Source organism: Epinephelus fuscoguttatus, linkage group LG10 (assembly GCF_011397635.1).
Source record: "Epinephelus fuscoguttatus linkage group LG10, E.fuscoguttatus.final_Chr_v1".
NCBI lineage: Eukaryota > Metazoa > Chordata > Actinopteri > Perciformes > Serranidae > Epinephelus > Epinephelus fuscoguttatus.
Window position 1 is genome coordinate 21,772,310 of NC_064761.1, and position 25,801 is coordinate 21,798,110.

A 25,801-nucleotide genomic window follows, 5' to 3' on the forward strand; every position below is an offset into this window, starting at 1 on the left:
CATGGAGTGTGTCATGTTGCTGCCATGTTTCTACAGTAGTCCACAATGGACCAACCAACAACTGGCTCTAGGTAAGGCCATTCATGTTTTGCAGCCCCTCAGCAATTAGCCAAACAGCATCAGGAAAACATGGATTTTAATGTGAAACTGCTTTATTCTGTGTCAGATAATTCAGCTCATGGTAAAGACCTCCTGAACGTCTGGATCTTAAGTTATCAGAGAAAAAAGGTGAGCAGCACACATTAGCAAAAGCTGGGCGAGCAGCTTGTCTGTAACAACCCAAACAGCATCAGAAAAACACTGAATTTTAACATGAAACTGCTTTATTCAGTGTTTTTGCCAGTTTAAATCACTGAATCCATTTGTTTTGGGGAGGAGGAGACCTCTGTGGATAATTCGGCTCATGGTAAAGACCTCCTCAACGTCTGGATCTTAAGTTATCAGAGAAAAAAGGTGAGCAGCACATGTTAGCAGAAGCTGAGCAAGCAGCCTGTCTGCAACGACCCAAACAGCATTAGCGAAACACTGACTTAGACCATGAAACTGCTTTATTCAGTGTTTTTGCCAGTTTAAATCACTGGGTCCATTTGTTTTGGAGAGGAGGAGACCTCTGTGGATAATTCGGCTCATGGTAAAGACCTCCTCAACGTCTGGATCTTAAGTTATCGAAAAAAGGTGAGCAGCACACATTAGCAGAAGCTGGGCTAGCAGCCTGTCTGCAACAACCCAAACAGCAATAGAGAAACTCTGACTTGTAACATGAAACTGCTTTATTCAGTGTTTCACTGGGTTATATCACCTGTTCCATTTGTTTAGCAGAGGAGGAGACCTCTGCGAATGATTCGGCTCATGGTAAAAACCTCCTGCACAAAGAACATAGAAAAAAATCATAACTGGAATTTCACGCTTGGCACATGGGAGAAGTTTCAGCTGGTTGCAATCTGCAATCCTCACCGCTGGATGCCACTATACCCTACTCACGGCTCCTTTAAAACCCCAGATCACTGGGAAAATCTGGGCAAGGAGTGAATGAATATGTTCATAACTGAGTGTCAAAGTGCCCCGGAGCCAGACACGTGACCTTGAAAGTTCCCAAGTGAAGCTGCAGAAAGGTAGAGCACTGCTTGCACGTAGCAGGGTGTGAACCTGTGCCTCTGTGCTGTGTTAACGAGGGCAAAGTATAGGAGAAAAAAGAGCATGCATGTTCAGTAAACATACTCTGAATTAACTGTTTGACGTGAACTCTTTTGTGCTTACAGACCCAGTTCATGAACAAATACATATATGCAGTTTTGGAAGTTTAATTTTCATTACACAATCATTTATAGTAACAATCTGCAATATTTTCATATCAGTAAATGCCTGGTTTGCTACACACTGTGAATGATTGATATAATACAGTCATGTTTCCCAGTTCATGAGAGGTTTTGAGGCTGTCTTATTCCTGGGCATAAAGAAATGAATAGAAGAACTGGGTTAGTTGGTATGAGTGATGATAATGGCTGAGCAGAAGCAGAGGAAACTCAAACTTGCTGTCCCCCAAATAATAGAGACTGGACAGGGCCCTTCTGGCTCAGCTCTTACAATGCAGGGGACTAAAGGACAGGGTGCATGCTTTCTTTTGAGTGTATGCCTGTGTGTGTGTGTGTGTGTGTGTCAGGACGAGAGCAATGTGTTTGCCTGGTGAGTGATGTCGGCCTGTTTGCAAGTTGTTTTGCACATTTTATTTCTAATTAAGACACTAATTTTGGGGTTAATTGCCAAACTGCAGTTTCAGACACTTTACAATCAGTCGAATACAGATGTTGGATGACAGACTGAACATGAAAAAAACCAAACATTAAGCTCATTGCCACTTATTGCAAACTTGAACACACACAGAATGTGACTGGTCCATATCAGTGACGCTCTGCTGTGCAGCCATAGAGCAGAGAGAGAGCACTGTCTGTTTCAAAGGCTGACATAAACACAGCGGCTAAAGCGAGTGATTATCAGCTGTGATGACACTCATTCAAACATCACCTGTGTTACACAGTTCAACACAATTCAACCCACTTTTTAGATACAAGTTTTAAGACAGGTAGAACTCTGATAGTAAGACAAATATGATATGCCCCACATGAAATCAGGGATTTGCTGATATTCATTCATCACATTGCACATGCCTACTCTGCTCTACACAATCCTTTTGGGGATTTTCAAGTACGTGTCGTGATTTGCCGTGAATAATGCAATATCTTTCCAGAATGGTATTGATCCAGACAACATGTCACTGTGAGGGGTATTCTCTTTTCGGCACAGCAAATACTGCCACTCTGTGTTCCAAAACAGACGGTGCTGCCTGAGATTGTAGCTCCGCTCTGCACAGCCCAGACTGCTCCAGAATCACTCCACACTGCAAGAAGTTCATCAGTTTTTACTGACTTTTTATCTCACTTAAATTGTGCATTTTTTGTAAACTGCGTGAACCCATGTGTTTGAGGGCCAAATGAGATCAGTTCAAGCTGTTTCATTGTTGTTATTCAGCTGATGCTGATTGAGTAAGGTGCCAGCTGTGATTTGTTTTAACATGTGGCTATCATGAGTCAAATAAGTGGAATTATCACCTTCTATCTCAAATAAAAAATAAATAAATATACAGTTCAAATAGTCAGATTACATTACACTGTCATATCAAATACTCTTAAATGTCACCAGGTGATGAAGTACTAATGTCAGGTAGAAGATGGTTCTTTAAAGGTTCTGTCTTAAATAAAACCACCTACTCTAAGTTTTAAGTTATTTATTCATTGTTTCTCTTTAGCGTTACAAAGGTTGTTTTTTCAGACAAGGTTCCTTAAACCCTAAAATAAGGGGCTGGTCCTAAGAATCCTTTATGATGTGATAAAAAAAATCTTAAAGCACTAAAGGAGTCTTTTTCAGTGAGATCATGTAGCATTTAAATAGTTTAAAAGGGATTTTTAATACCAGCAGGTTCGAAAAGATTCTGTTCTTGACCTTTTGTGCAGTAAAGACATGATCAAAATCAGCAAAATGGCAAGTCAACAACAAATATTCTGGATTGACTTGTGATTAAAATCATTATTCCGAGGAGGTTTTAGTGTCTACGTTTCTGTATAAAGCTATAGCACCATTACTGATGCCTGATTAGTGACCAAATGTAACCAAAGGAGACTAAATCAACATCTTTTATGAGTGTTTGCAGGTGCCTGCTGTGTGGACACAGCCACACTCCCACATCCTCAGTCTAAACACTCATGGTGGGCAGAGCAGCATGTGTCTGTCTTGTTCTGTGGTTCCACTGTGAGGACCTGGTGTTGTGCGACAGGTCTGCGTGAACCCCACGGGTTAACATATCTCCAGGATCCACAAAACAAACCCACAAATCAAATATAAACTAATAATGACGTATGGGGTTCTGCGCACAATGTCAAATTCATAATTCCTTCATAATGAGGCTTCCTGCTTAATGAGAATAATTCCTGTCGCAAGAACCATCAGATCCATTTACTTTTGAATGGTGGCAGATGTAAGCTCTACGCAAAGTCATATTTCCAGTAACCTCTTTACGCACAGATGGTTAAATCTGATACATGGTCTGTTTCTTTGTATTTTGAGCGCAATTCCACTTGTTTGAGAACATGTTTGTTTAGAAAAAGACACTTGATGATAGAAAGTTCTCTGAAAAGCCGTTAAATCGTTTAATTCCAGTGGCAGACTTTGAATTTTCACCTCTTCTTTAAAGAAAATATGTCATTCACACTCTCACAGTAGAATTAAATGGCTGAGCGGCTGGCATCTCGGAGGTAATGTCTCTGCCAAAGTCGCTCTTCAGCTCTTGACGCGCAGCCTTTGAAACCACCTTCGATTTCAGCCGCTGCATCTCAGCCAGAGGTCTGAAAATTGAAAAAAAAAAGGGCATTTCGATTCCCTCCTAACCTATCTCATTCCCTCCACAACACCGATGACCGAAGCTTTTATCATTTAATTGATCCCTGGCATGACGTGCTCAGAGGCAGGTAGAGAAAACAGGGAGTTGGCGCGGAAGGAGGACCATTACGCAGGTTAGCATGACATCACCACGGGCTGACTATAAAGCGGTGAGGACTAATACACAGAGTTAGAGGAGCACTTGAGGAGCTTTGGAGTAAAGGACGGACTGAAGCCTCTTATGTTTAACAGCTGATTGGCTGCTGCTACCGTCCCTCTTTCTGAACTTCAGCGCAGAGGAATCCCTTAAAGAATACAAGACTTGTCAAAATGAACTTGTCGTACTTGGTAGCGTGTGGACTTTTGGTCACCCTGCTTTCAGTAAGGATGGGGGCAAAACCTTTATCTCAGGCGCAGCAGAAGGTAAGAAGAAGCCACTTATATTCTTATTACTGAGAAATAAATACATTTATTTGCTTCGCAGTATTAATCGTTGGGAGCTGAGGGCTGCTTCAGGAGTGAACAGCTGTTCTGTGGTCCAGGCGCTCAAGACTGTTGTTTTACGCATCATATTTCATAATTTCAGTCATGCTTAGCAATTCAGGGAGGGCATTTTCCCACACCCTGAATCTAAAACATCCCGGCAAATGTGTTTTCTGAGACTATTTTTTTTGAGAAGACAGCATGTTTTAAAGTCAGTGATGTCTGACTCCTACTGACATCCCAGCACAGTATTTTGCTTCTGTGCATTTGTCAGTTTTGTCATTTAAGCGCCAAGTGAAGCCTTTGACAAGCAAACTAAGGCCTCTGGGCAGAAACCGTTAAAATTGAAACGTTTTTAAGCGACATAAGAAACTGCTTTACACTTTCAAGATATTCCGCTTCAACTTGGAATTAATCTTGTCTAATTGTTTGCCAAAATTAAACCAAAACCAACGAAGCGGTTTCGTGCGTAAAATCACCATTACGCATACAACTTGCCGAGACGTCAGAAATGATCATTTGAAATAAAAGTTGTAGTTATCAGCTCAGATGGTTAGAATTTAGGATGGCTGCAAGTTGATGCCACAGCCTGCGTTCAGACCAGAGGAACAGGCTACAGGCACCTGACTCTTCATTGACGGCGACAGCGAGGTTTGAAGTGTCAGAGCTGAACGGTCACATAGTAAAAAATGGAAGCACAGAACCCCCCATGGTAAAGATGTCCTCTGGGGTTTGAATTCAATAACTGCATTATCTTGTGGGCTGGTTTTTGGTTAGACAAGACAAATATCCATTCCAGTCTATGCTGTAGCGCCGTGCGTAAAAACTGGCAAATATGATTATATTTGCCATCTCTGCCCATGCACATGGTATTTGAAACTGCTTAACATACGCAGCAAGTTGCGGTTTCCCTTATTTTAAATAAAGTATTACGCTGGTCTGCGCGAAAAGGCATTAAGCATGTATTTCAACCATATCGAAAGCATATCTCTTTGCACAACGCATTTGCCCGAGGGAGACAACGTTTATTTATTCTCTCAATCTGTGTTCCAGTCTCTTAGAAGTTTGCTGGGCGAGGAGCTGGCAGAGTTTCTGGAGTCGGAGGAGAGGGAGAGGCGGCTAGACGCTGTGCGCTCTCGGATACGGTTACTGCGAGATTTACGCATGGACACCCGTGCCAGAGGGATGTGGGCTCGTCTCCTCAACGACCAACCCGCACCAAGGAGACACAAAACGGGAAACAAGAAAGGGGGTTCCACGTCGCGGAGTGGCTGCTTCGGACACAAGATGGACAGGATAGGAACCATCAGCGGCATGGGTTGCTAGGGCTGGAGCAGCGCTGTGATGGTGAGTTTTCGAGGAAGTCACGGTCCCACTTAACGCTTAGTCTGACTTTAACTTGACATGCTGAGATATAAACAGAAGGAGGAGGACAAAAAGGAAGAGAGGATGTGTAGAAAAGGAGGAATACACGAATGATGGGGAGGAGAGAGCAAAGAGAAGGGTCCAGTTTATGGAAGGATGGTACAGTAGGAAGGTGATGTGGGGACAGAAAGGAGGGAATAGGGAAATGGAAGAGGAAGGCATTTTTGTTTCAGAATTTTCTCTTTTGTCAGTGGTCATCTAAGGTCTCTGTAGGTGACAGACGGAAGGTTTTCAGTTTCATCAAAGGTCTTTAATGGGTAGGAAGGAAGGAAGGAAGGAAGGAAAGGGTGGAAGGAAGAGAGAGAAAGTAAGAAAGAAAAGACAAACAAAGTAAAGATGTTAAAGTCAGATTTTTGCTCTTAACGATCGTCTCAGGACCCATGTATGCTTTGCTTCTACAGTTAGGCAAGTTTAGGATACACAACACGACTGAGCAGCTATACACAGTATAGCAAGTGAAGAGTGATGACCTGTAGGTGATGAATTCACAGTGTGGGTTAAAGGTCAACTTGATGTAAGAAATCACATTAAGCACTACACATTCTGTTACTGTATGTCAGTCACCTCAGCTGCCTGACAGACTCCTCGATCACTGTGAGAAAAGCTGATGCTTGTGTCAAACTTGTAACATCATGAAACGTCAACCTATAGACCGCCAGTGTTCCCTCCTAAGACGGGAACTCCCCTAAAGACGGCAGGAAAGCCCACTTAAACTGATGTACACTGATGTATGGGAAACAATCCATTTGATGTTTAGAAAGTTGTATTCATCCTCGTGAATGATCCCATCTGCTTCATCTAGAAAACAAGAAGCAGTTTAAGAAAAGTTTAAGAAAAAAAAAAAAACAGGACCGGGAGAAATGGAGGAAGGGAGAGGGGATGCAGACAGGCTAACACACACACACATTATAAACACAAGGCACCCTGCTGTGGCCAGGTTCTTTCTGGGAAACCTCTTTACCCGAGTGATTTTAACAAAAACAACAAAGGGGCTGTGGTGGTGAATGAAGTAATGAGGAAGCTAGGCTAGGTGACGCACAATTAGTCCTGAGGCTTGAGGCCTTTTTTGTGGTTGTGGCAAACTGTGAAATCCTCATGGAGGAGTGTGAGTCTGTGACTAACTTGAGTGAGAGTGTGTGTGCATGTGGGTGTTTTTCATCTCTGACACTCGTCTTTACTCCCATGGCCTGCAGCGTATCTGAACGTCTGTGTTAGATATGTATATTTAAGGTGACACAGTTAGGAGGAGAGTCAGGGGAGCACTTAATGTAGGCATGAAACTGAAAAGTAAATTTACACTGATGAATAGACGGTCGATAAAAACTGCTAAATTTCTGAATAAATGAACATGTGTGAATAGAGTTGTCTGTGAAGGCTCAGTCTAACCTTCCTTCTCCTGTTCTCTCTTTCCCTAGATCTCTGGACGATGGGTTGGATAACAAAGATTCAGTTTGTTCTCACCTGAGGGAGAAAAAAAAGCAAAACTCACCAAGTGACAGATTTTTGGTACGAAAGTCAACACGACCAGCATAAACAAAGACTGAGACGACAACGCTACGAAACCCTCATACGACTATATATATAATAAATATGCAGGTATATATACATATATACATATGTGTATACCATACAAACGGTCGACAGATGCATACTACAAGATGGCGGACAATGGTGTAAAAACTACAAAACCCGCAAAGCTGTATATTGTTGCTGCTGCTGCTGCTGTACATTCATGTACTTCATCTTCCCCTGCATAAATGTATTTATGTTTAAAAAAAAACTATTTATATGTTTATAAAAAGAGATATTTATAAATATGAGTTTTATTTATGTAACATTTTGAAAATGGATGCAAACTGCAGGTCAATTCTGTTTGTAACTTTTTTTTTGTCTCAAATAGTTGTAAATGTTTTCAAAAATGATAAAAAGAACATTCCATGTGCACTTAAACGCATCCTCTCGGGGTTTTATGTTTCAGTGGAGTCTGTAAAATTATAATATTGGGTATTTTCTGCATGGCGTGCAGGTGAAACGGTGGTGTTTTGCAAGCTTGTTAGAGTTGAGAAAAAGTTGTTTTCACCTCGACTACTTCATTTCTATGCAGATTTTTTAAAAGGTTTCACTAGCAGAGAGTGTAGCAAACCTTTTTGCAATGATAGGGGACATGTGCCTCAGAGCTGGAGATGTATTAATGGCATCTCAACCTTCTTAGGTGCCACTTTTACAGTTGGTGCTGGGCAATTAATCAGCATTAGGTACCATACAGACAAAGCCAAATGAAAAGGAATTGCTTGCATTGTGCCATTACATGTCATATATCAGCAATTGTAGGGAAGTCAGTGAGCCAAAGCCTCATGTGCATGATGTCCTTGTAATCCAGAGTATTAGCTTGCAATATGGTTGGATACACAGGGCAAAGGAGATGACGAGATTCTTAAAGTTTTCAAGCAGTTTTTTGCACTAACTCTTGGAACCTGGGAGCAAGTCGAGCCCTTACTTCCACAGCTTTTATGATGGTAACAATAATACCTATCTTTATTTATACGGCACGCATAAAAGCAGGTTTTCCAGGGTGAGAGGCATAAAAAGAAAACAGTAAAATATACAAATGAAGGACATAAATATTTGAGTTATTCAAAGAAACAAACAGGCATGTCAAGAATATAAGATGGAAACATATAAAGGCGAGTCCATAAAAGTGCGTTTATGGGGAAAGCGTGATAATGAATTAGCTCGCTGAAGTTTCTGAGACAGGTTGTTCCACAGTCTCATGGCGTAATCATCCAGAGGGGAGGAGAGAGCCAGAGAGGCCATAGTCAGACCTTGGTGTTGATGGTGTTTCACAGAGTTCAAGTTACTGTGGTCACCTGTAGATCTGAAAATTTGAATCGAATTGAATATCTAACTTATATGTCCAAATGGTTTTTAAGGAAAGCTTTTTAAACTTACTTAAACATGGTATTTTCAGCATGCAATTAGTGCTCATCCAAGTATAACATCAATGACCTGCACTAATACACAGTGCTTTACTTATATACTCCCACACTAGAGGGCAGCATAGAGCCAAGGGAGTCAAAAAGGGAGAAGACACCTGTTGCACACTCACAATGGACCCCATCATATGAAAAATATAACATTTGTAATGACTGAATGACTTCATTGATCGTATTTTTCAAGATCTACGGGGAATAATTTCATCCCATTATGTTGTATTTTTACAGCAGTGAGATTTTTGTCTACATGAAAATGTAATTTATTATGAGTGGCACATGTCTTTCCTGTCAAGGGCTCACTGCCCGATAGCAAACCATTTTTACTGAGCACTCATATAAACACATAATGATGTAGCCTATTAGTTGAAAAGAACAAATTGTGACGCTTGTTGTGTACAGACTGGTCGCGAACTGTGACACGAGGATAAGTGCCACATTCACACTGGAAAACACAAAGGCAGCACGCACCTCACATACTGTAGTTGGTGTCCAAATCGCAGGAGCACTGCTCCCAAAAACCTGAGAAAGGAAGCAGTGTGGAAAAAGCGATAACACCTGTCAAACCTGGATAGAAGGACGACGCTGAACAGGACAGCTGCCCCACAGAACATAATCAACACCCCTGTGCCAAACTCAATGCTCCATGCTGTTAGCTTTGTTAAACTGATGTTTGTGGCAGGACTGCCATTCATTAAAGTTGCATCAAAGGCCAGTATAAATAAGCTTGTGTGAAAGCACAAATCACTAAGTCTCATAGAGGCTGTAAAGTCTGACAAATGGAAGGTCGCATAACAGTCAGGGTATGTAGAGAATATGTATCCCTAAGGCTCAAACCCAGTTCCATCAAAATGTTCCCATATTCCAAAAAAACAAAACTACAGGATGAAACTGAATGCTTCAGCTATTTAAATCATTTTAGGATCTACTTTCTAGGTTTTTGTGTCAAAATATAAGCAAGCTTTTAGTCTGATTATGTTCCTGTTACTGCCTACTCTACATTATTCCAAACCATGTTACTGAAGCATGTGGGACTGTATAGTTGTATACAGATCATACAGATTTGATGTCGTTATTCTTCTTCCAAACACACATAGTAAGGTGGCAGGTAGAGATATCCATTTCCTTTATAACTCAAAGAACTACATACACACACCGGCCACTTTATCAGGTACACTTGTTTAAATGCTTGTTAATGCAAATAGCTAATCAGCCAATCACGTGGCAGCAACTCAATGCATTTAGGCATGTAGACATGGTGAAGATGACCTGGTGAAGTTCAAACTGAGCATCAGAATGAGGAAGAAAGGTGATTTAAGTGACTTTGAACGTGGCATGGTTGTTGGCGCCAGAAACTGATGATCTACTGGGATTTTCACACACAACCATCTCTAGGGTTTACAGAGGATGGTCCAACAAACAGAAAATATCCAGTGAGCAGCAGTTCTCTGGGTGAAAATGCTTTGTTGATGCCAGAGGTCAGAGGAGAATGGGCAGACTGGTTCAAGATGATAGAAAGGCAACAGTAACTCAAATAACCACTCGTTACAACCAAGGTCTGCAGAAGACCATCTCTGAACCAACAACACGTCCAACCTTGAAGCAGATGGGCTACAGCAGCAGAAGACCACACCAGGTGCCACTCCTGTCAGCTAACAACAGGAAACTGAGGCTACAATTCACACAGGCTCACCAAAACTGGACAATAGATGATTGGAAAAACGTTGCCTGGTCTGATGAGTCTGGATTTCTGCTGCTACATTCAGATGGTAGGGTCAGAATTTGGTGTAAACAACATGAAAGCATGGATCCATCCTGCCTTGTATCAACGGTTCAGGCTGGTGGTGGTGGTGTAATGGTGTGGGGGATATTTTCTTGGCACACTTTGTGCCCCTTAGTACCAACTGAGCATGGTTTAAACACCACAGCCTACCTGAGTGTTGTTGCTGACCGTGTCCATCCCTTAATGACCACAGTGTACCCATCTTCTGATGGCTACTTCCAGCAGGATAACGCACCATGTCACAAAGCTCAAATCATCTCAAACTGGTTTCTTGAACATGACAATGAGTTCACTGTACTCCAGTGGCCTCCACAGTCACCAGATCTCAATCCAATAGAGCACATTTGGGATGTGGTGGAGGAGGAGATTCACATCATGGATGTGCAGCTGACAAGTCTGCAGCAACTGTGTGATTCTATCATGTCAATATGGACCAAAATCTCTGAGGAATGTTTCCAGCACCTTGTTGAATCTATGCCACCAAGAACTGAGGCAGTTCTAAAGGCAAAAGGGTATTAGAAAGGTGTACCTTATATAGTGACTGGTGAGTGTATATTCCTCCTAGAACAATGAAATGGAAGGAAAGAGAATGAAAGTGCTCTAAAACAATGAGTAGCTCTTCTTTTGTTGCTGACTGTATCATGTTGGCTCATTACACACTGGCCCTGCTGAGAACTACTGCAGTCAGTAACTCATAACAGCAGACAAGAGTTTTAATTCCATTAGCAATGATGCAACCACTGACAAAAATATCGACTTTTCAAGAAACATTACCAAAGATTTACCACTGTGTGCTTTTACCAACAATTTACAGTTGAGTTTAAATCTTACTCTGGCTTTGTTTTGGGCAGTTGCCCAAAAATAAATGCGCATCTCCCTGTGATAAAGGAAATCCCTGCTGACCTAAAATCCCCAGTTGCATCTATTTCTCTCCCTGTGCTTCTGTTTGACTCACTTAATTTAATCCACCCCTGCAAAACAGTAGGAACTAACAGGTGCAGGAGAATAGCTTTGTTCATCCTGTGAATTCAGCAAAGCTCATTTGAAAGACAGCGAGAAGAGGGTACCTAAACGCATGAAGGTGAAAGACTCTGAAACCACATGTTGTGTTAAATAGTCAGGTGGAAAACAATCCAGTCACCTGAGGGGGAGTGTTGAATTAACACTGAAACATGAGGGAATTAAAATGCTGCAACACACAACTGATGACATGGTTGCCAATCACACTTGCTGTAAATGCTGAATTCTGTTATTATGCTTCACACTTTACTTATTGCCTGCTACAACTGATCAAATTTCTCCCTGGGGATCACCTTCACCCTCAACCAATCCACAGTAAAACATGGACTGTTATATTCAGGTAAGTATTTTGGATTAAAAAAAAAAAAAGACATTGTATGTGCAGAGAATGCACTGCACTGGTCTGTCGAAGTGAAGAAGGAGCTGAACCGGCAGGTGAAGCTTTTGATTTACTGGTCCATCTACGTCCCAACCCTCACCTATGGTCATGAGCTCTGGGTAGTGACCAAAAGAATGAGATCGTGGATACAAACGGTGGAAATGAGTTTCCTCTGTGGGGTTGCTGAGCTCAGCTTTAGAGATAGGGTAAGGAGCTTGGACATCCGGAGGGAGCTCGGAGTAGAGCCACTGCTCCTGGGGGTCAGTTGAGGTGGTTCAGGCATCTGATCAGGATGCCTCCTGGGCGCCTCCCGTTAGAGGTGTTCCGGGTACGTCCCACTGTTAAGAGGCCTTGGGGCAGACCCACAACATGGATGTGCAGAGAAGAAACATTGACAGTATGATTACTAAACTAAACCCTGTCAAAATTATTTAAATTTACAAAATAAGTGTCACATTATGAGTGAGACTGTCAAATAAGTCAACAATATAGCTATAGTGAGAAACCACTGGTTCAGCTACAACAAGAAAAAATGAAAGCGACAATTTGCAGCACCTTTTTAAGTAGTGACAACTTACAACTTGTCTTTTATCATCTGACAAACTCAATTAGTTTAGTACAACCAACATGATTTGCTTTTACCTCAAAAGGCTTAATTAAATTGAACCAACTTAACATTTATCCAAAAGTTGTGGTGATATTTAGTGATACCAACTTATTTGTTTTAATCCATCCTACTCAAAAATGTAAAAATGTTTTTGATTTTGACCAACATCTTAAAATAAGTTGTCAACTGACTAAAACATATTATTTTTTATGCTGAAAAACATTTTTATTTTTAGCGCCTATCATTTTTTTAGAGTGTACTGTCACTGTGTAGTTAATGTTACGCTACATGAGTTGACAGAAAATAAAGGGAGACCAAGATGGGGAGTGGTATTCAACAAAGCTCTCTAGCTCAACACAAACTGGGGGATGTTGCAGTTCATGGTCGACACCTTGACCCCGAGGCCACCAGGAAGCCCTGTACTTTATATTAATACACACGGATACGTGGATAGACGGGCCAAAAAGGAAAGAGAGCTATAAGGTATATTGCTAGATGGGTGAGGTGACAGTGACAGTTTTTTAAAGGTTTTTGACATAGAAGCTTACGATGCTGTTTACTAGATTCAGGCTCAGTGACAAGATTTATGTGTTTAGTAGACTTAATACAGTCTACACAACGCGCAACATACTATAAAAGGTAATGTTCCAGGTGATCCCTCCAAAAAAGAATGCAAAAAAAGTAAAAAGTTCAAATGTCTTTTTAGTAAAATCAAACAAAACAAACATTAAATTACCCATCACTGATAAAATCCTTCTTAATTAGCCTACTGGCTTTATTGTACCTACTGTGAGACTTCAGTAAAGGAGGATTCAACTGGCTTAAATGGAAAGGTTTTCTCTCCTCGCTGGTCTGTGAAACAAGTGAAGGATGTAAAATGCAATGCTGCCTCTGTGTGGTGTTGTGGGTTAATTACTCAAATGGGCTGCTGGTGTCCCCTGGGAATCAGCTGAGTCTGGATGAATGGCTGTACACCTCATACACACACACCCACACATGTCCATCCTGTTACAAAGGAAGTGTGAAATAAGACTGAAAGCTCAGCTAAACTGATCTTGTTGTCAGATATTTTGTCAGTTGCTGATTTACACAGTCAAGGGTGAACTTTCAGTCTCAACATTAAAGCCAACATCTTTCAGATGAGGAGTCTTTAAAGGTCCAGTGTATAGGATTTAGGGGGATATGATGGCAGAAATGGAACATAATAACTGTATTTTCTTTACTGTAATCACCTGCAAATAAGAATAGCTGTGTTTCTGTCACCTTGGAATGAGCTATTTATATTTATATGGGGAGTAAGTCCTCATTTATGGAGAATGACATGTTCACTGCCATGTTTCTACAGTAGCCCAGAGCTGACAAACCAAACACTGGCTCCAGAGGGGGCCAGTCACATTTTCATGTTCTTGGTTTTTGTGTTGGCCACCATAGTTAGAAGCCTACTAGCACCTGAAAAAATATTGATTTGCAACGTGACACTGCTGTATGCAGTGTATTTACCGGTTTAAATCCCTGGGTATGTTTGTTTTGGAGAGGAAGAGACCTCTGGGAATAATTTGGCTCCTGAACATCTGTTATCAGAGAAGAAGGGTGAACACACAATAGCATGTGATGGGTGAGCTGCCTGTCTCTGACATGCCCAACAGTGTCAGAGTTACACTGATCTGTAACATGAAACTGCTTTATTCAGTGTTTACAGGTTTTAATTATCTGGGCTCTCATTTATAAAACAATGCATAGGATCCATACTAAAAATGTATGTCCAGACAAAAGACAAAAATGGCGTGCACCAAAAACACTGACAGTTTCTACAATCATGCTTCCACCTCACCATCTGCCTTGCTATTTTCTCGTCTCAAAAAAATGTTTGTAAGCATGGGTCAAAGTTTCTCCCGTGAAGTCTGTTTTTGCAGAACACAACTTTTGCGTGAACTAACTTTACTACTATTTACTACTAGAGCTACAGTAAAATTTTACCACAATCTGTAAAATACTTAACTAACTGTACTTTCGTTATTGAGCCATACAGCTACTAGCGCAGTGTCCGCATGGAGGGACTACGACATGTGGTTGATTGGTGATGGCAACTGACAAACCACGTGGCTCATATAAACAGCTGCATGGTGCTGCTTTAATGCTGAGTGGCCATATCTTAAATGTAAGCATAGCATTCATGAAACTGTCAACAGTTTACTGTTTTATATTATCTGATTGAATCTTCGTCAATAACACATTAAACAGTACTCATTTATCATTTCATGTTTTATTTTTAGGTACCTTTAAGTAACAAAATCTTCTTCCCTATTTCTCTCATGGCTTAGTGTATGTAGGCGACGCGCGGGCACGATGCATATGTTCCAACTTGTGATTGGTGGAAGCAGTCATGTGGGCGTGTCGGCGTGGACGCGCAGAGCAAGAGAGTAACGAGCGCGGCTTCCACTTATCTGTCTTTCCTGTCCAATGTCCCACCGAGTAGGCAGAGGCACGTGTTTGTGTTAGCTATTTCGTTAGTTGTTTCCTAAACGTCCAGTTCGTTGTGTTTCATTGAAACACACAGCAGCACCATGGTGAAGTTAGCAAAGGTAAGAGCATAAGGCATCCATTTTACTGTTTTAATGTGTGTGCGTATGTGAGAGAAAGCGGTGTTTACGCTTGAGGCCTTTGCGAAGAAGTTGCTGCATTTGTGTGAAAAAAAACCGGAACTGACACCAGGGGAAAATGTGTGTTCGTTATCTCACTTCTAATTCATTCATTTTATTAATTACACAGTGGCTGCAAAAGGCTACGTAGTCGAGAAAAATGGTGATATTGAAAACGTAACGTTTCGTCTTGTCGGCCATGTTTGTGCCTTGCTGGTGGTTTTTCGGCCCGCTAACGCTTACCGACTACTCAAGATGGCATTCATGCGCGTTCTCGATGTTAAGCATGGGGTTTAAAGATGAATAGAAAATGGATTAAGTGGCAGGTCACACACGCGTGCCTATTAATATTACAGTTAATTAGAGAATAAATGGAAGAAGTGAATTTATGCAGGCTACGTTAGCTAGCATGTACCGTTCGGTAATTGTTAGCATTAGCCCGGTATATATCAGTCCGAGTGCAGAGACGAATCCGATTTACACCGAGTTCTAGGCATACTAATTATAATTCACCGTGTTTAACAGACTTATACTATGTCGTTAACATATTGAATCAGTTTGTTGCCGTTCCTCATGCAGGTAACTGTTATAGCATGCGTTTAAAAGCGCGTCTGCAGACGGTAAAATTAGCCAACATGCTAACAGCCCGACCTCCTGAGCTCCACGTGGGTTGTGCGCCTGCTCGGATCGACACACGAGGTACAAACCGAGGAACCACATTACCGCCCAGGCTGATGGCTATCGCTTCAACTGACTCGCGTTTAACTAGAGGAAATCATTGCAACAATGATTAAATAATCAGTTTTGGTGGAGGTGGGGGGTTTTGGTGTGAAATTTGAAGCACCTCGTGCTGTTAGCCCCAATGCCGGTAAACCCAGAATACATAAACCACGAGGGGATCCTGTAGGTAAACGTGTGATTTGAACAGCGGGAGTTTTTACATTTGCATTTTATCCTACTTTTTACAGGCAGCAAACAAGCAAGTAACTCAAAAGAAAAAAGCCCCTCCACCCCCCAAAGAAGTGGAGGAGGAATCCAGTGAAGAGGACAGCAGTGATGAGGAAGAGGAGGTACAGTCTGAGTTTCTTATTGTTTTAAAGTACCATAGGATATTTTAGATGTTTAAATTAAGATTTTAATTGTTTGTTTTTTAAATTCCAGGCGCCCCCACCCAAAGTGGTAAAGAAAGCCACATCAGCAAAAGCAGCCCCAGTTGTTAAGAATGGTGCTGCCGCCAAGAAAGCAGACAGTGAAGATGAAGACGATGATGATTCTGGTAAGCAATGACATTTGACTCGTCCAAATTAATTGAATGCAAGGTAAAACGGTGTACAAAACTAGTCAAAGTCAGTTGGTATCAGTTTTGGTAATAAAACTTACACTCTGAAGCACTCTGAACGTTTTAGCTGAAAATGGCATAACATCCGAGAGTTGGCTTGTAATAAGGATTGCTGTTTCCTAGTCTAAGGACACTAAGATACAAAGAAACAAAATTTGCAAATCAACCTATTTGGATGGGCCATCCAGATGTGTGGGGAAATAGTGAGGCACTGATTTTGACTGTATCTGATGGATTAGGCATAGTGAGACATGATGGGTACACAGGAAGTAAATTTTCTGATGTATTTGTTAAACACTACTAAGATATCATAAATCCTTTGACTATTAAGACTGTTTGCTGCTATCACCATTTTTAAAATGGGGTTTAGCCACAACTTCAAGTAGTACACATGGAAAGAAAACATCCTAATTAGTTCCACACAGTGAGGTCAACACCTTGAGTTTGATCTGATATTCCAACCTTTTGTACGCTGGCTATTGAGTCAGGTCAGATAACACATGTTGACACATTCATGCTTAACCACAAATTGGGAGTTCATCTTACGTCATGTTAAATTGAGTATAACATTGTGTGATAAGGTTTTGTGTTTGTCAATCAACCTACAGAGGAGGAGTCTGAAGAGGAGGCTCCCCCACCAAAAAAGACCCCCGCAAAGGCTAAAGCTACACCAGCCAAGGCTGCTCCCGCAAAGGCAGAGGAGTCAGATGATGATGATGACGATGATGAGGGTAGGACCTACAGCAGATGACACGATTTTTGTTGTTGGTTTTTTGTAAAACTGGTTTATTCCACTTTAAATTATTTGTAACAGTTGGTCATAGAATTACATTTCTAAGTCATACTAACTCACCACTTTAGGAAAATTGTCACACACCCTCCATTTCTTGGCATGCATGTGGTTGTTTAGTACTCATGTGTGTAATGTACGGAGGAAAAGAAAATGCAGTGCTATGTCTTCGGTGCCAGTGTGTATTTAATTGTCCACTGGTTCTATCCTCAATCGCTGTTACATTCTTGCTTTCAGTGGAGTCTTAAAGTCTGCAGATTTTCCTAAAATCAACTTCCATGCATTCGGTCTGCTGAAATTAATGATTCTCATGTGTGTGTTGTGTACAGATGAGTCTGAAGAAGAGGCCCCACCACCCAAGAAGGCAGCTAAACCTGCTGCCAAGGCCCCAGTGAAGGCTAAACCTGCAAAGGAGGCCTCTGATGATGACGACGACGATGATGATGATGATGATGAAGATGACTCAGAAGAAGAGGCTCCACCTCCCAAGAAGGCTGCTGCTAAGGCTGCTCCTGCTAAACCAGCTGCCAAAAAGGCTGCCAAAGAGGAGTCTGACGACGACGACGATGATGACGATGATGATGGTTAGAGCAAACCTTTGATTAATTCTTTTATTTTGAGAGCATCTTTAGCATTGGTGATACTGAGTCAGTGTGCAGTGGCTTACTTGTCAGCTGCAGTCACAGGAGAGTATATGATGATCAACAAGGGACTTAATACTGATTTTGTGTGATGTCACCTTTTTTTATTGATCTGATACGAGTTAATGATCATCAGTGGTTTGAAGTTGGTCATAGTGATTTTAAATATAATTTCTAACAATAATGAATGTGGTTCTGTAGACTCTGAGGAAGAGATGGACACCACTCCTGCGCCAGCAAAGGCAAAGAAAGCAGGCATGGTCAAGGCCAAGGAAGAGTCTGAAGAGGAGGAGGAGGACGACGACGATGATGATGACGATGAAGACGACGACGATGAGGAGGAAGATGGTGAGTTTTGGTGATGAAAAAATTTACTGCCATTCACCTGCTAAAACTTGTCTTAATTCAGTGGACATGTCATTCTCCACAGTGTTATTTGTGTAGCAGTACATTTAAGTTTTCATTTAAATTTTAAATTTAAAAAAAGTAAAGTTTCGGACCATATATAAAAAGCTTTGCAGACAAGCTGAGGTGAAATGATTGCTGTATTGAAGGCAAATGGAAACAGGCACATAATGCAGCATTGACATGACATGAACGTGCAACTGAAACATGTTTCTTAGATTTAGTGCAGCCTGTAGTTACGTTTAACACGGTACGCCTGATCCAGAATTTCTTCCTCTGTTTGGCTCAATAAATGTCTGAATTTAAGATTTTGCAACTCCTGTCTCTACAGAAGTCCCAGTTACTCCTGCAAAGAGGAAGGCAGAAGGCAAGAAGGACACACCACCTGCCAAGAAAGCAAAATCAGATGGTGAAGGTATGAATTATCCACTGACCCCATCAATCACATTCCAACCTACTTCATGATGATAATAAGGGACTTAATACTGATGTGTGATGTCACCTTTATTATTCTGAATCTCTCAAGTATAATGAATACAATTTAAAATTTTGCACCACAATGAGAGTTAATTGAAATGTACCTCCTCTTTTACCAGGGTTCTGTCTATTTGTTGGAAACTTGAACGCCAACAAAGACTTTGAAGAAATCAAAGAAGCCCTGAGGAAATTCTTCTCAAAGAACAGTCTTGAGGTTTCTGATGTCCGGCTGGGTGGTTCCAAGTAAGCAAATGATTGAAAAATCATCTAAGCCCCCGTTTTGCAAATAGTCATTCAGTTCTTGTTTGTATTTCACAGAGATGTGTGTTTGTGAAATACGTAAACTCAGGGTTTTCGCCAATATGGCTACTACCACTGGATGTCATCTAAGATGGTTGGATCCAGAGAGTTGATTTATCTGGTAACACTTTAAGGCAGTTGTTAGTTACCTTGTGCTCTTTTACAGTTGCTAGACATTGTTTTATATCGCAGACTTAACAATGAATCCCCCCAAAAAGTTAAACTGACCTGTAGCTGCAACTCAGTATATTGTTTTAGAAACATGACTTTAGGCAAGTTCTTTTGGCTCTTTCCTGTCTTAAGCAGGAATGTCTAACTGACCTTGTATGACTTGCCTCAACAGGAGATTTGGTTATGTGGACTTTGCATCCGAAGAGGACATGCAGAAGGCACTGGAGCTCAATGGCAAGAAGGTCATGGGTCAGGAGCTGAAGTTGGACAAGGCCCGAAGCAAAGACAGCTCACAGGAGGGCAAGAAAGGTGAAAAGGGAAAAAAGCATCCATGTGGTTCCTGTGAATGTAAAGGAAAGATAAAATCGAGATGTTTCCAGGCAGCCAAATTTGGCTATGTAAATATTTCTACTTTACATTTTAAGAAAATTGCCACACACCTCCATTTCTTGGCATGCATATGTTTGTTCAGTACTTGTGTGTGTAATGTACGGAGGAAGAGAAAATGCAGCGCTATGTCTTCGGTACCGGTGTGTGTTATCGTCTGCCGGTTCTATCCTCAATCGCTGTGACATTCTTAAGTTGTGTGGCTCTTATGGGAGAGTTTGCCTCAGCAGATTTTTGCTTTTATACTTGAACATTATTATTCTTGTATGTATTGTCAAGATGAGCCAGTACTTTTTCAGTGTAAAAATGTCTCTGAAGACTGAAAAAGTTAAGTCCCACCACCCCAAAACTGACACTGACTTTTGTCTCACAGAGAGGGATGCGCGGACACTCTTTGTGAAGAACCTTCCATTTTCTGCAACAGCAGATGACCTGAAAGAAATCTTTGAAGATGCAGTTGACGTCAGGGTACCTCTTGGCCAGAACGGTTCAAACAGAGGGTAAGAACAAGCCGCCTCTAATAGAAGTAGTTGTTAGCTTATTTCTATGTTCAGATGTCAGTAGGATGAATATTTAAGGAACACAAGAAAGCTCAATGTGATTCCCACAAGCTAACCTTGGATAACAATCCTAAACAGTATTGGAAATCGACTTAAATCAAGGGAAATAAGGATTCATCATGTCAAGATTTTTTTCATCAACGTATTTCCAATGCAGCTCTTCAATTAAATTTACAGCAGACATTGGTATTAACTCAAAACTACACTAAAAAAATCTGAACATTTCAATCAAAATTTAAGTGCAATAAAGTGAAATGACAGGAAAAAATATTGAACACACGTAATGTATTTTTCTTGGTGAAGACACTTTTGTATACAGGGCCAGTTTTTGAGATGCTTTCTGTATGAGGAAATTAATCTCTAACAGTGTTCAAATAGGATTTTCATTCATTCTTCCACTCAGGCAAACTTGAAATCTAGAAGACTCTTAGGTACCTGCTTGTGAATCTTCAGTTTCTTTCTCAAATGTACTTTTAGGTTTAACTCTGGTGTAGACTTGTGTGGAGCCAGCTGACAGTTGGCTTTGCAGTATGTTTTGCATCATTGTCCATGCTGGAAGTTCCACCTGCGTCTCATCTTCTCTTGGTTGATGGCAACAGATTCTAAAAGATCCCATCCAAAATCCCATCTCTGAGAGACTCTGAGAGATTGATTTCTAAGTACAGGAAGCACCTCTAAAAGCTGGTGTTGCAAACAAAAGCTTCTCCACCAATTATTCAATACATGCCCGTTTGTGTTCAGTACTTTTCCTGTGTAACTCCACTTAATTGCACATACGTTTTTTTAACGGATTGAAATGTCAAGATTTTATTAGTGTAGTTTTATTGAGTAATACCAATGTCTCTTGTAAATTTCATATGAATAAATGTGTAGGAAATATGTTAAATGACAAATGTTGCTGTGTTTAATACATATTTCCCCCGAGCCTGTTTTGTTTTTGTTTAACTTTAATAATGTAGCACAATTTTATTTTTATTTTTTTGTTAGTGTACAAGTTTCTGGATATGTTTGCATTACTCAAACCTGCCATTCAAATACAGTTAACCAGCAGTTTGGTTGGCAGTATACTAGCCCTAGTGTAGACAAGTAAACTCTTCTCTCCTTTTGACAGCATTGCCTATATCGAGTTCAAAACTGAGGCTGAAGCAGATAAGATGCTGGAGGAGGCTCAGGGAGCTGATGTACAGGGCAGGTCCATCATGGTTGACTACGTTGGTGACAAGAGCCAGAAAGGGGCCATGGGAGGAGGTAAGCTCCTTGCATGTTTTATAAAGCTATGAAACTAGCACGGGTATTTGAGCTGTATGGGATTGTAGTTAAGTGGTAGTTATAGTAGTATGCACTAGGTAGCTGCTCTGTGATTATAGCAGCATGTTTAGAGTATCAGAAGCAGGGCATGACTGAGGTGTGGGTGACTTAAAGAGGTTGATAAGGAAGCTAAATTTATACTTGGGCGCTGCTCAGCACCTCTTATTGTAGTGGTGACTGCAGTTTGATCAGACAAATAAATGGATAGAAACTGATTATTTAATTTAAGATAATAAAGCTCTTATCTAATTCATGTATTTGCATGTTTTGAGGGCTGTGCATTCTAATTGAAAGGGAGAAGTTGCATCTTAATGTGGCCATGCAAATGCAGCTTATAATTCCTGGAGATTGAGTGCTTCTCCATCTTTGTAGTCATCTCACCGTTCTCCTTTCTTCCCTCTGTCCCTGTACAGGAGGAGCAGGAGCAGCCTGTAAAACACTGGTGGTGAATAATCTAGCCTTCAGTGCCACAGAGGATGCCCTGCAATCCACATTCGAGAAAGCTGTCTCCATCAGGATTCCACAGAGAGACGGCAGACCTAAAGGGTGAGTATCTGATGGGTCCATGGAGGATTTTCTGTTTTTCAGCCTCTAAACTCCAGCAATACACTTGAAACTGCTGCACCTTCTCATGAGCTCCTCTTAATCTTACCCATGATTATGCATGGATTCGCACGAGAAGCAGAGCCAATGTACAGTTAGAACAGGCTCGCCCTACTTGCATAAGGGCGTTGCCTAGGTCTGCTGTGCAACAAACAAAAATGTCTAAATGGTCTTAAAGGGATTTTACACTGGCCAGTTTTTGAGAGGGGGAAAAAAATCCTATTGTAAGACCTATTTTGATGTACAAGAGTTAACTTTAAGTTATACTACTAAACCATGATTCCTAATGTTGTGCTTCTTTGTTTAGTTTTGCTTTTGTAGAGTTTGAGAGCACAGAGGATGCTAAGGATGCTTTGGAAAACCTCAACAACACAGAAATTGAAGGCCGGTCAATCCGACTGGAGTACAGCCAGAACAGCGGCAGAGATGGTGGCAGGGGAAACTCGGGTAAGTCCTCTAACTTAACTGATGCGTCTGCGCTTGGATCTCAATTGACTTAGAGCTGCAGATGTAGCTAGTTTATCATCATGGCCAGATGTGATGAAAACTTGAATCGACAGAAACTCTGTGATGAAATAAGATAGTCAAGTCCTGATCTGGTCTATGCATGTAGCCTCACCTTGTTAATTCATTAATTCGTTAGATGAGGATCATTTAGTGGATAAAATCTAAATGAGTCATGAAAACTGCAGCTTTAGTAACTGCTTTTCTTTCCCACCAGGTCCAACAAAAACCCTCTTCGTCAAGGGTCTCTCTGAGGACACAACAGACCAGACACTCAAGGATGCGTTCGAGGGTGCCTCAGCAGCCAGGATAGTTACAGACAGGGAAACAGGGTCATCAAAAGGGTAAGTTCGTAGAGTTGTAAATATTCCCTCTGGCTGTTTACTCTTATGAGCACAGCTCTGTCCAGAAGTGACAGTGTATGGATTTGCATGAGAAGTAAAGCAAACTCCCAGTTAAACAGGGAGCTGCCTTAATGTGAAATCACTTTTTATTTAATGTTAACATCTTAGCAATGTTGGAAGGTGACTAAATTCATTTAGTTTCCACCTTAAGTGAAATAACTAAACTCTTCCCCTCTGCCTTCCCCCGCAGCTTTGGCTTTGTGGACTTCCACAGCGAGGAAGACTGCAAGGCTGCCAAGGAGGCCATGGAAGATGGTGAGATCGATGGCAGCAAGGTGACCCTGGACTACGCCAAGCCCAAGGGTGACGGCGGCTTCCGCGGAGGCCGAGGTGGTGGTGGATTTGGCGGCCGTGGTGGTGGCCGAGGAGGTCGCGGTGGTTTCGGAGGTGGCTTCGGCGGTCGGGGTGGTGGCGGCAGAGGAAGAGGAGGCCCCCGTGGAGGTGGACGTGGCCGTGGTGGCTTTGGAGGTAAGGCAGATCAAATTTGTTGTTTGCTCACAGGGTAAAGCCATCAGCTAATGTCTCCTCAGCTGCTAACATTAAGTTGTTGAAATGCAATTTAAGTAATCTGAAGTTGTATGGCTTTCATAATCTTTTTGCTTGGATTGGATCACGCTTTAAAATGCTGCCCACCTAACGAAGTTGCCTTTGTTCTCATTTTAGGTGGAAGAGGTGGCGGCGGATTTGGCAAACCCCAGGGGAAGAAAATCAAGTTTGATGACTAAACCCTTAGTCTATTTTACTTTTTGAATGGACTCTGGTTTCATCAGTTTTCAGAGCTTTTGGACATTCCAGAAAGCGTCATTGATATATATTTAACTGTTAACGGGCATTTTAGCCCTTTATTTAGACCCCCTCAATCCTTCCCCCACCCTTCTGTGCCAGAATGGAACTTTTGACCTTCTCAGCTCAAGTGCTTTGTGCGAGTACTGAATGTCCCAAACGCAAACCTGCACCTCTCGCCCTCATTAGCTAACTTGCTTTTCCGAAGGAGTTTAATGGAACGGGTCTGGCAAACAAGTTTGCTGTGAAAAATACGTTTGTCCTTGTCAGATACATTGTGTAAATTTAAACAGTTTGTATGATTTCATTTTACCTTTTGTAAAAAAACAAAAATACACTTGTATCCATGTTTGTTTTTATTTTGTTGGTCATTTAGTTTGCTTTAGGTGCCACGTTTTACTGTAATGTGCAAAGCATATTTTCATAGAAGATTTGAGTCAGTGCTCAGGAGTCGGGTGTTAAGATAATGGCAAATGTGTTTTTTGTCATGTTTTTGGTGGGGCACAGTCAGTGTCTGAGTCACAGAGGATTAAAGACCTCTTATCTATGTAACATAAAATATTTGTAGTGCATTGACTAATTTTTTCCCATCTGAGAATCTTAAGATTTTCACGTGATTAAATAAAACCTTGTAGGTGGTGATTTTTAAATGTCTGTCCTCATTGCACCCATGTTGTTTAAGTATCAGCAGTGAATACTATTGAACATGAAAGTTGCTACCTTTACTTAATACAGCTAACCCCGTCTAATGCAATGCAATGCAACATCCCTGCAATAAATCCTACCTTTGTGAAGCTTGAAGCATTCAGTGTCGAGACTGTCAGTTGTCCATTTGACTCTAGTAATTACGGTGCTGTTGAATTGTATTGCATTATGTTGGAAGGTGTTCATAGTCGTGTCCAACCCATCTGACATAAATGGGAAAGGACAGATTATTTAAAAGCTCTCAACACCCACATTTTCTTAGGTTATTCTGGCTGATTAGACTGCTGCTCAAGTTGAAGGTGGGCTGGAGCTTTGATGCCCTCCATCTACTGATAAAGGGGTAATACTTCAGCCTTACCAGATGCAACACTGCTAACAGGAGACTCAGGAAGCTGACAGACAGTTGCAGTCTATTCACCCACACAGTGCTGCGCAATAGTCCAATCAGCCAGATAGCCTGTGTGGGTGGTCAGAGCCTTAAAAACCAGTAAATCTAAATCCTGAAAAAATTGGGTCTGTGGGCAACAATGTCAAAGTTAAACACAAGCTACTACCTTTGTTGTTCATTAAAATTCTGCATTACTATCATTTGCAAATGATTTACTGATGATGAGCCTTTTTTCCCACAAGGTGGCAGTGTCCGTCAAGTAGCCTTTTCGTGCAATGATTACTCAGACAATGGTCAGTGTTCTGTAAATTGGAAATGTCTTTGCAAGTGATGTTTCATCATGTTGACAAACATTTGTTAGAGGGACTTTGCCGATTCAAATCCTACAACTAGCAGTGAAACTGGGCGAAGACAATAGTCTCTTACCTAAATTCCCCTCGAAGTTATGGCACTCCAAAAACATGCAAGGGGCTCATGGACATTTTCAAATAAACACAAGAAATTTGTGCCCTAGATAAAGGATCAGCGCTCAGTGAATAACCTATGATAGGCTACTATGGCAAGGCTTAACTATACAGACCAATGAGCAGTGAACACATCTTTGGGGTCATCAGGTGGGAACCTCCTTTCACCAGTGTTTCGTCTAGTTGGTCCCACGACACCTCCAGGAGGCAGAGAGTGATCTCTGGCGTCCCAGAGACACTCCCCTAATGCCAGCTCTCACTGCTCCCCACACCAACCCAACAACCTCCTTAACCTTAATTAACATTGAGAGGCTTT

General features: G+C 41.4%; 2 protein-coding genes and 3 non-coding genes across 5 annotated transcripts; all 5 read left to right on the forward strand.

Moving 5' to 3' along the window:
* The first annotated feature begins 4,137 nt into the window (after positions 1-4,137).
* nppc (natriuretic peptide C) lies at positions 4,138-7,694 on the forward strand. Its single transcript, XM_049589086.1, has 3 exons — positions 4,138-4,353; positions 5,467-5,760; positions 7,254-7,694. Exons 1-2 carry the CDS (start codon positions 4,261-4,263, stop codon positions 5,737-5,739), a joined length of 366 nt encoding a protein of 121 aa, XP_049445043.1. The 5' UTR covers positions 4,138-4,260; the 3' UTR covers positions 5,740-5,760; positions 7,254-7,694.
* A 7,347-nt stretch (positions 7,695-15,041) lies between these two features.
* Positions 15,042-24,578, forward strand: ncl (nucleolin). Its single transcript, XM_049589077.1, has 16 exons — positions 15,042-15,199; positions 16,225-16,326; positions 16,418-16,532; positions 17,204-17,326; positions 17,715-17,969; positions 18,228-18,374; positions 18,763-18,846; positions 19,028-19,151; positions 19,552-19,688; positions 20,140-20,266; positions 21,438-21,574; positions 22,048-22,180; positions 22,545-22,684; positions 22,959-23,085; positions 23,336-23,613; positions 23,809-24,578. The coding sequence occupies exons 1-16, from the start codon at positions 15,182-15,184 to the stop codon at positions 23,868-23,870; spliced, it is 2,109 nt and encodes a 702-aa protein (XP_049445034.1). The 5' UTR covers positions 15,042-15,181; the 3' UTR covers positions 23,871-24,578.
* On the forward strand, positions 17,473-17,612 carry LOC125896496 (small nucleolar RNA SNORA57). The gene has a single exon (XR_007450279.1). It is a non-coding gene; the product is annotated as a small nucleolar RNA SNORA57 (small nucleolar RNA).
* Positions 19,819-19,956, forward strand: LOC125896497 (small nucleolar RNA SNORA57). The gene has a single exon (XR_007450280.1). It is a non-coding gene; the product is annotated as a small nucleolar RNA SNORA57 (small nucleolar RNA).
* On the forward strand, positions 22,258-22,391 carry LOC125896487 (small nucleolar RNA SNORA75). The gene has a single exon (XR_007450270.1). It is a non-coding gene; the product is annotated as a small nucleolar RNA SNORA75 (small nucleolar RNA).
* Positions 24,579-25,801: the final 1,223 nt, after the last annotated feature.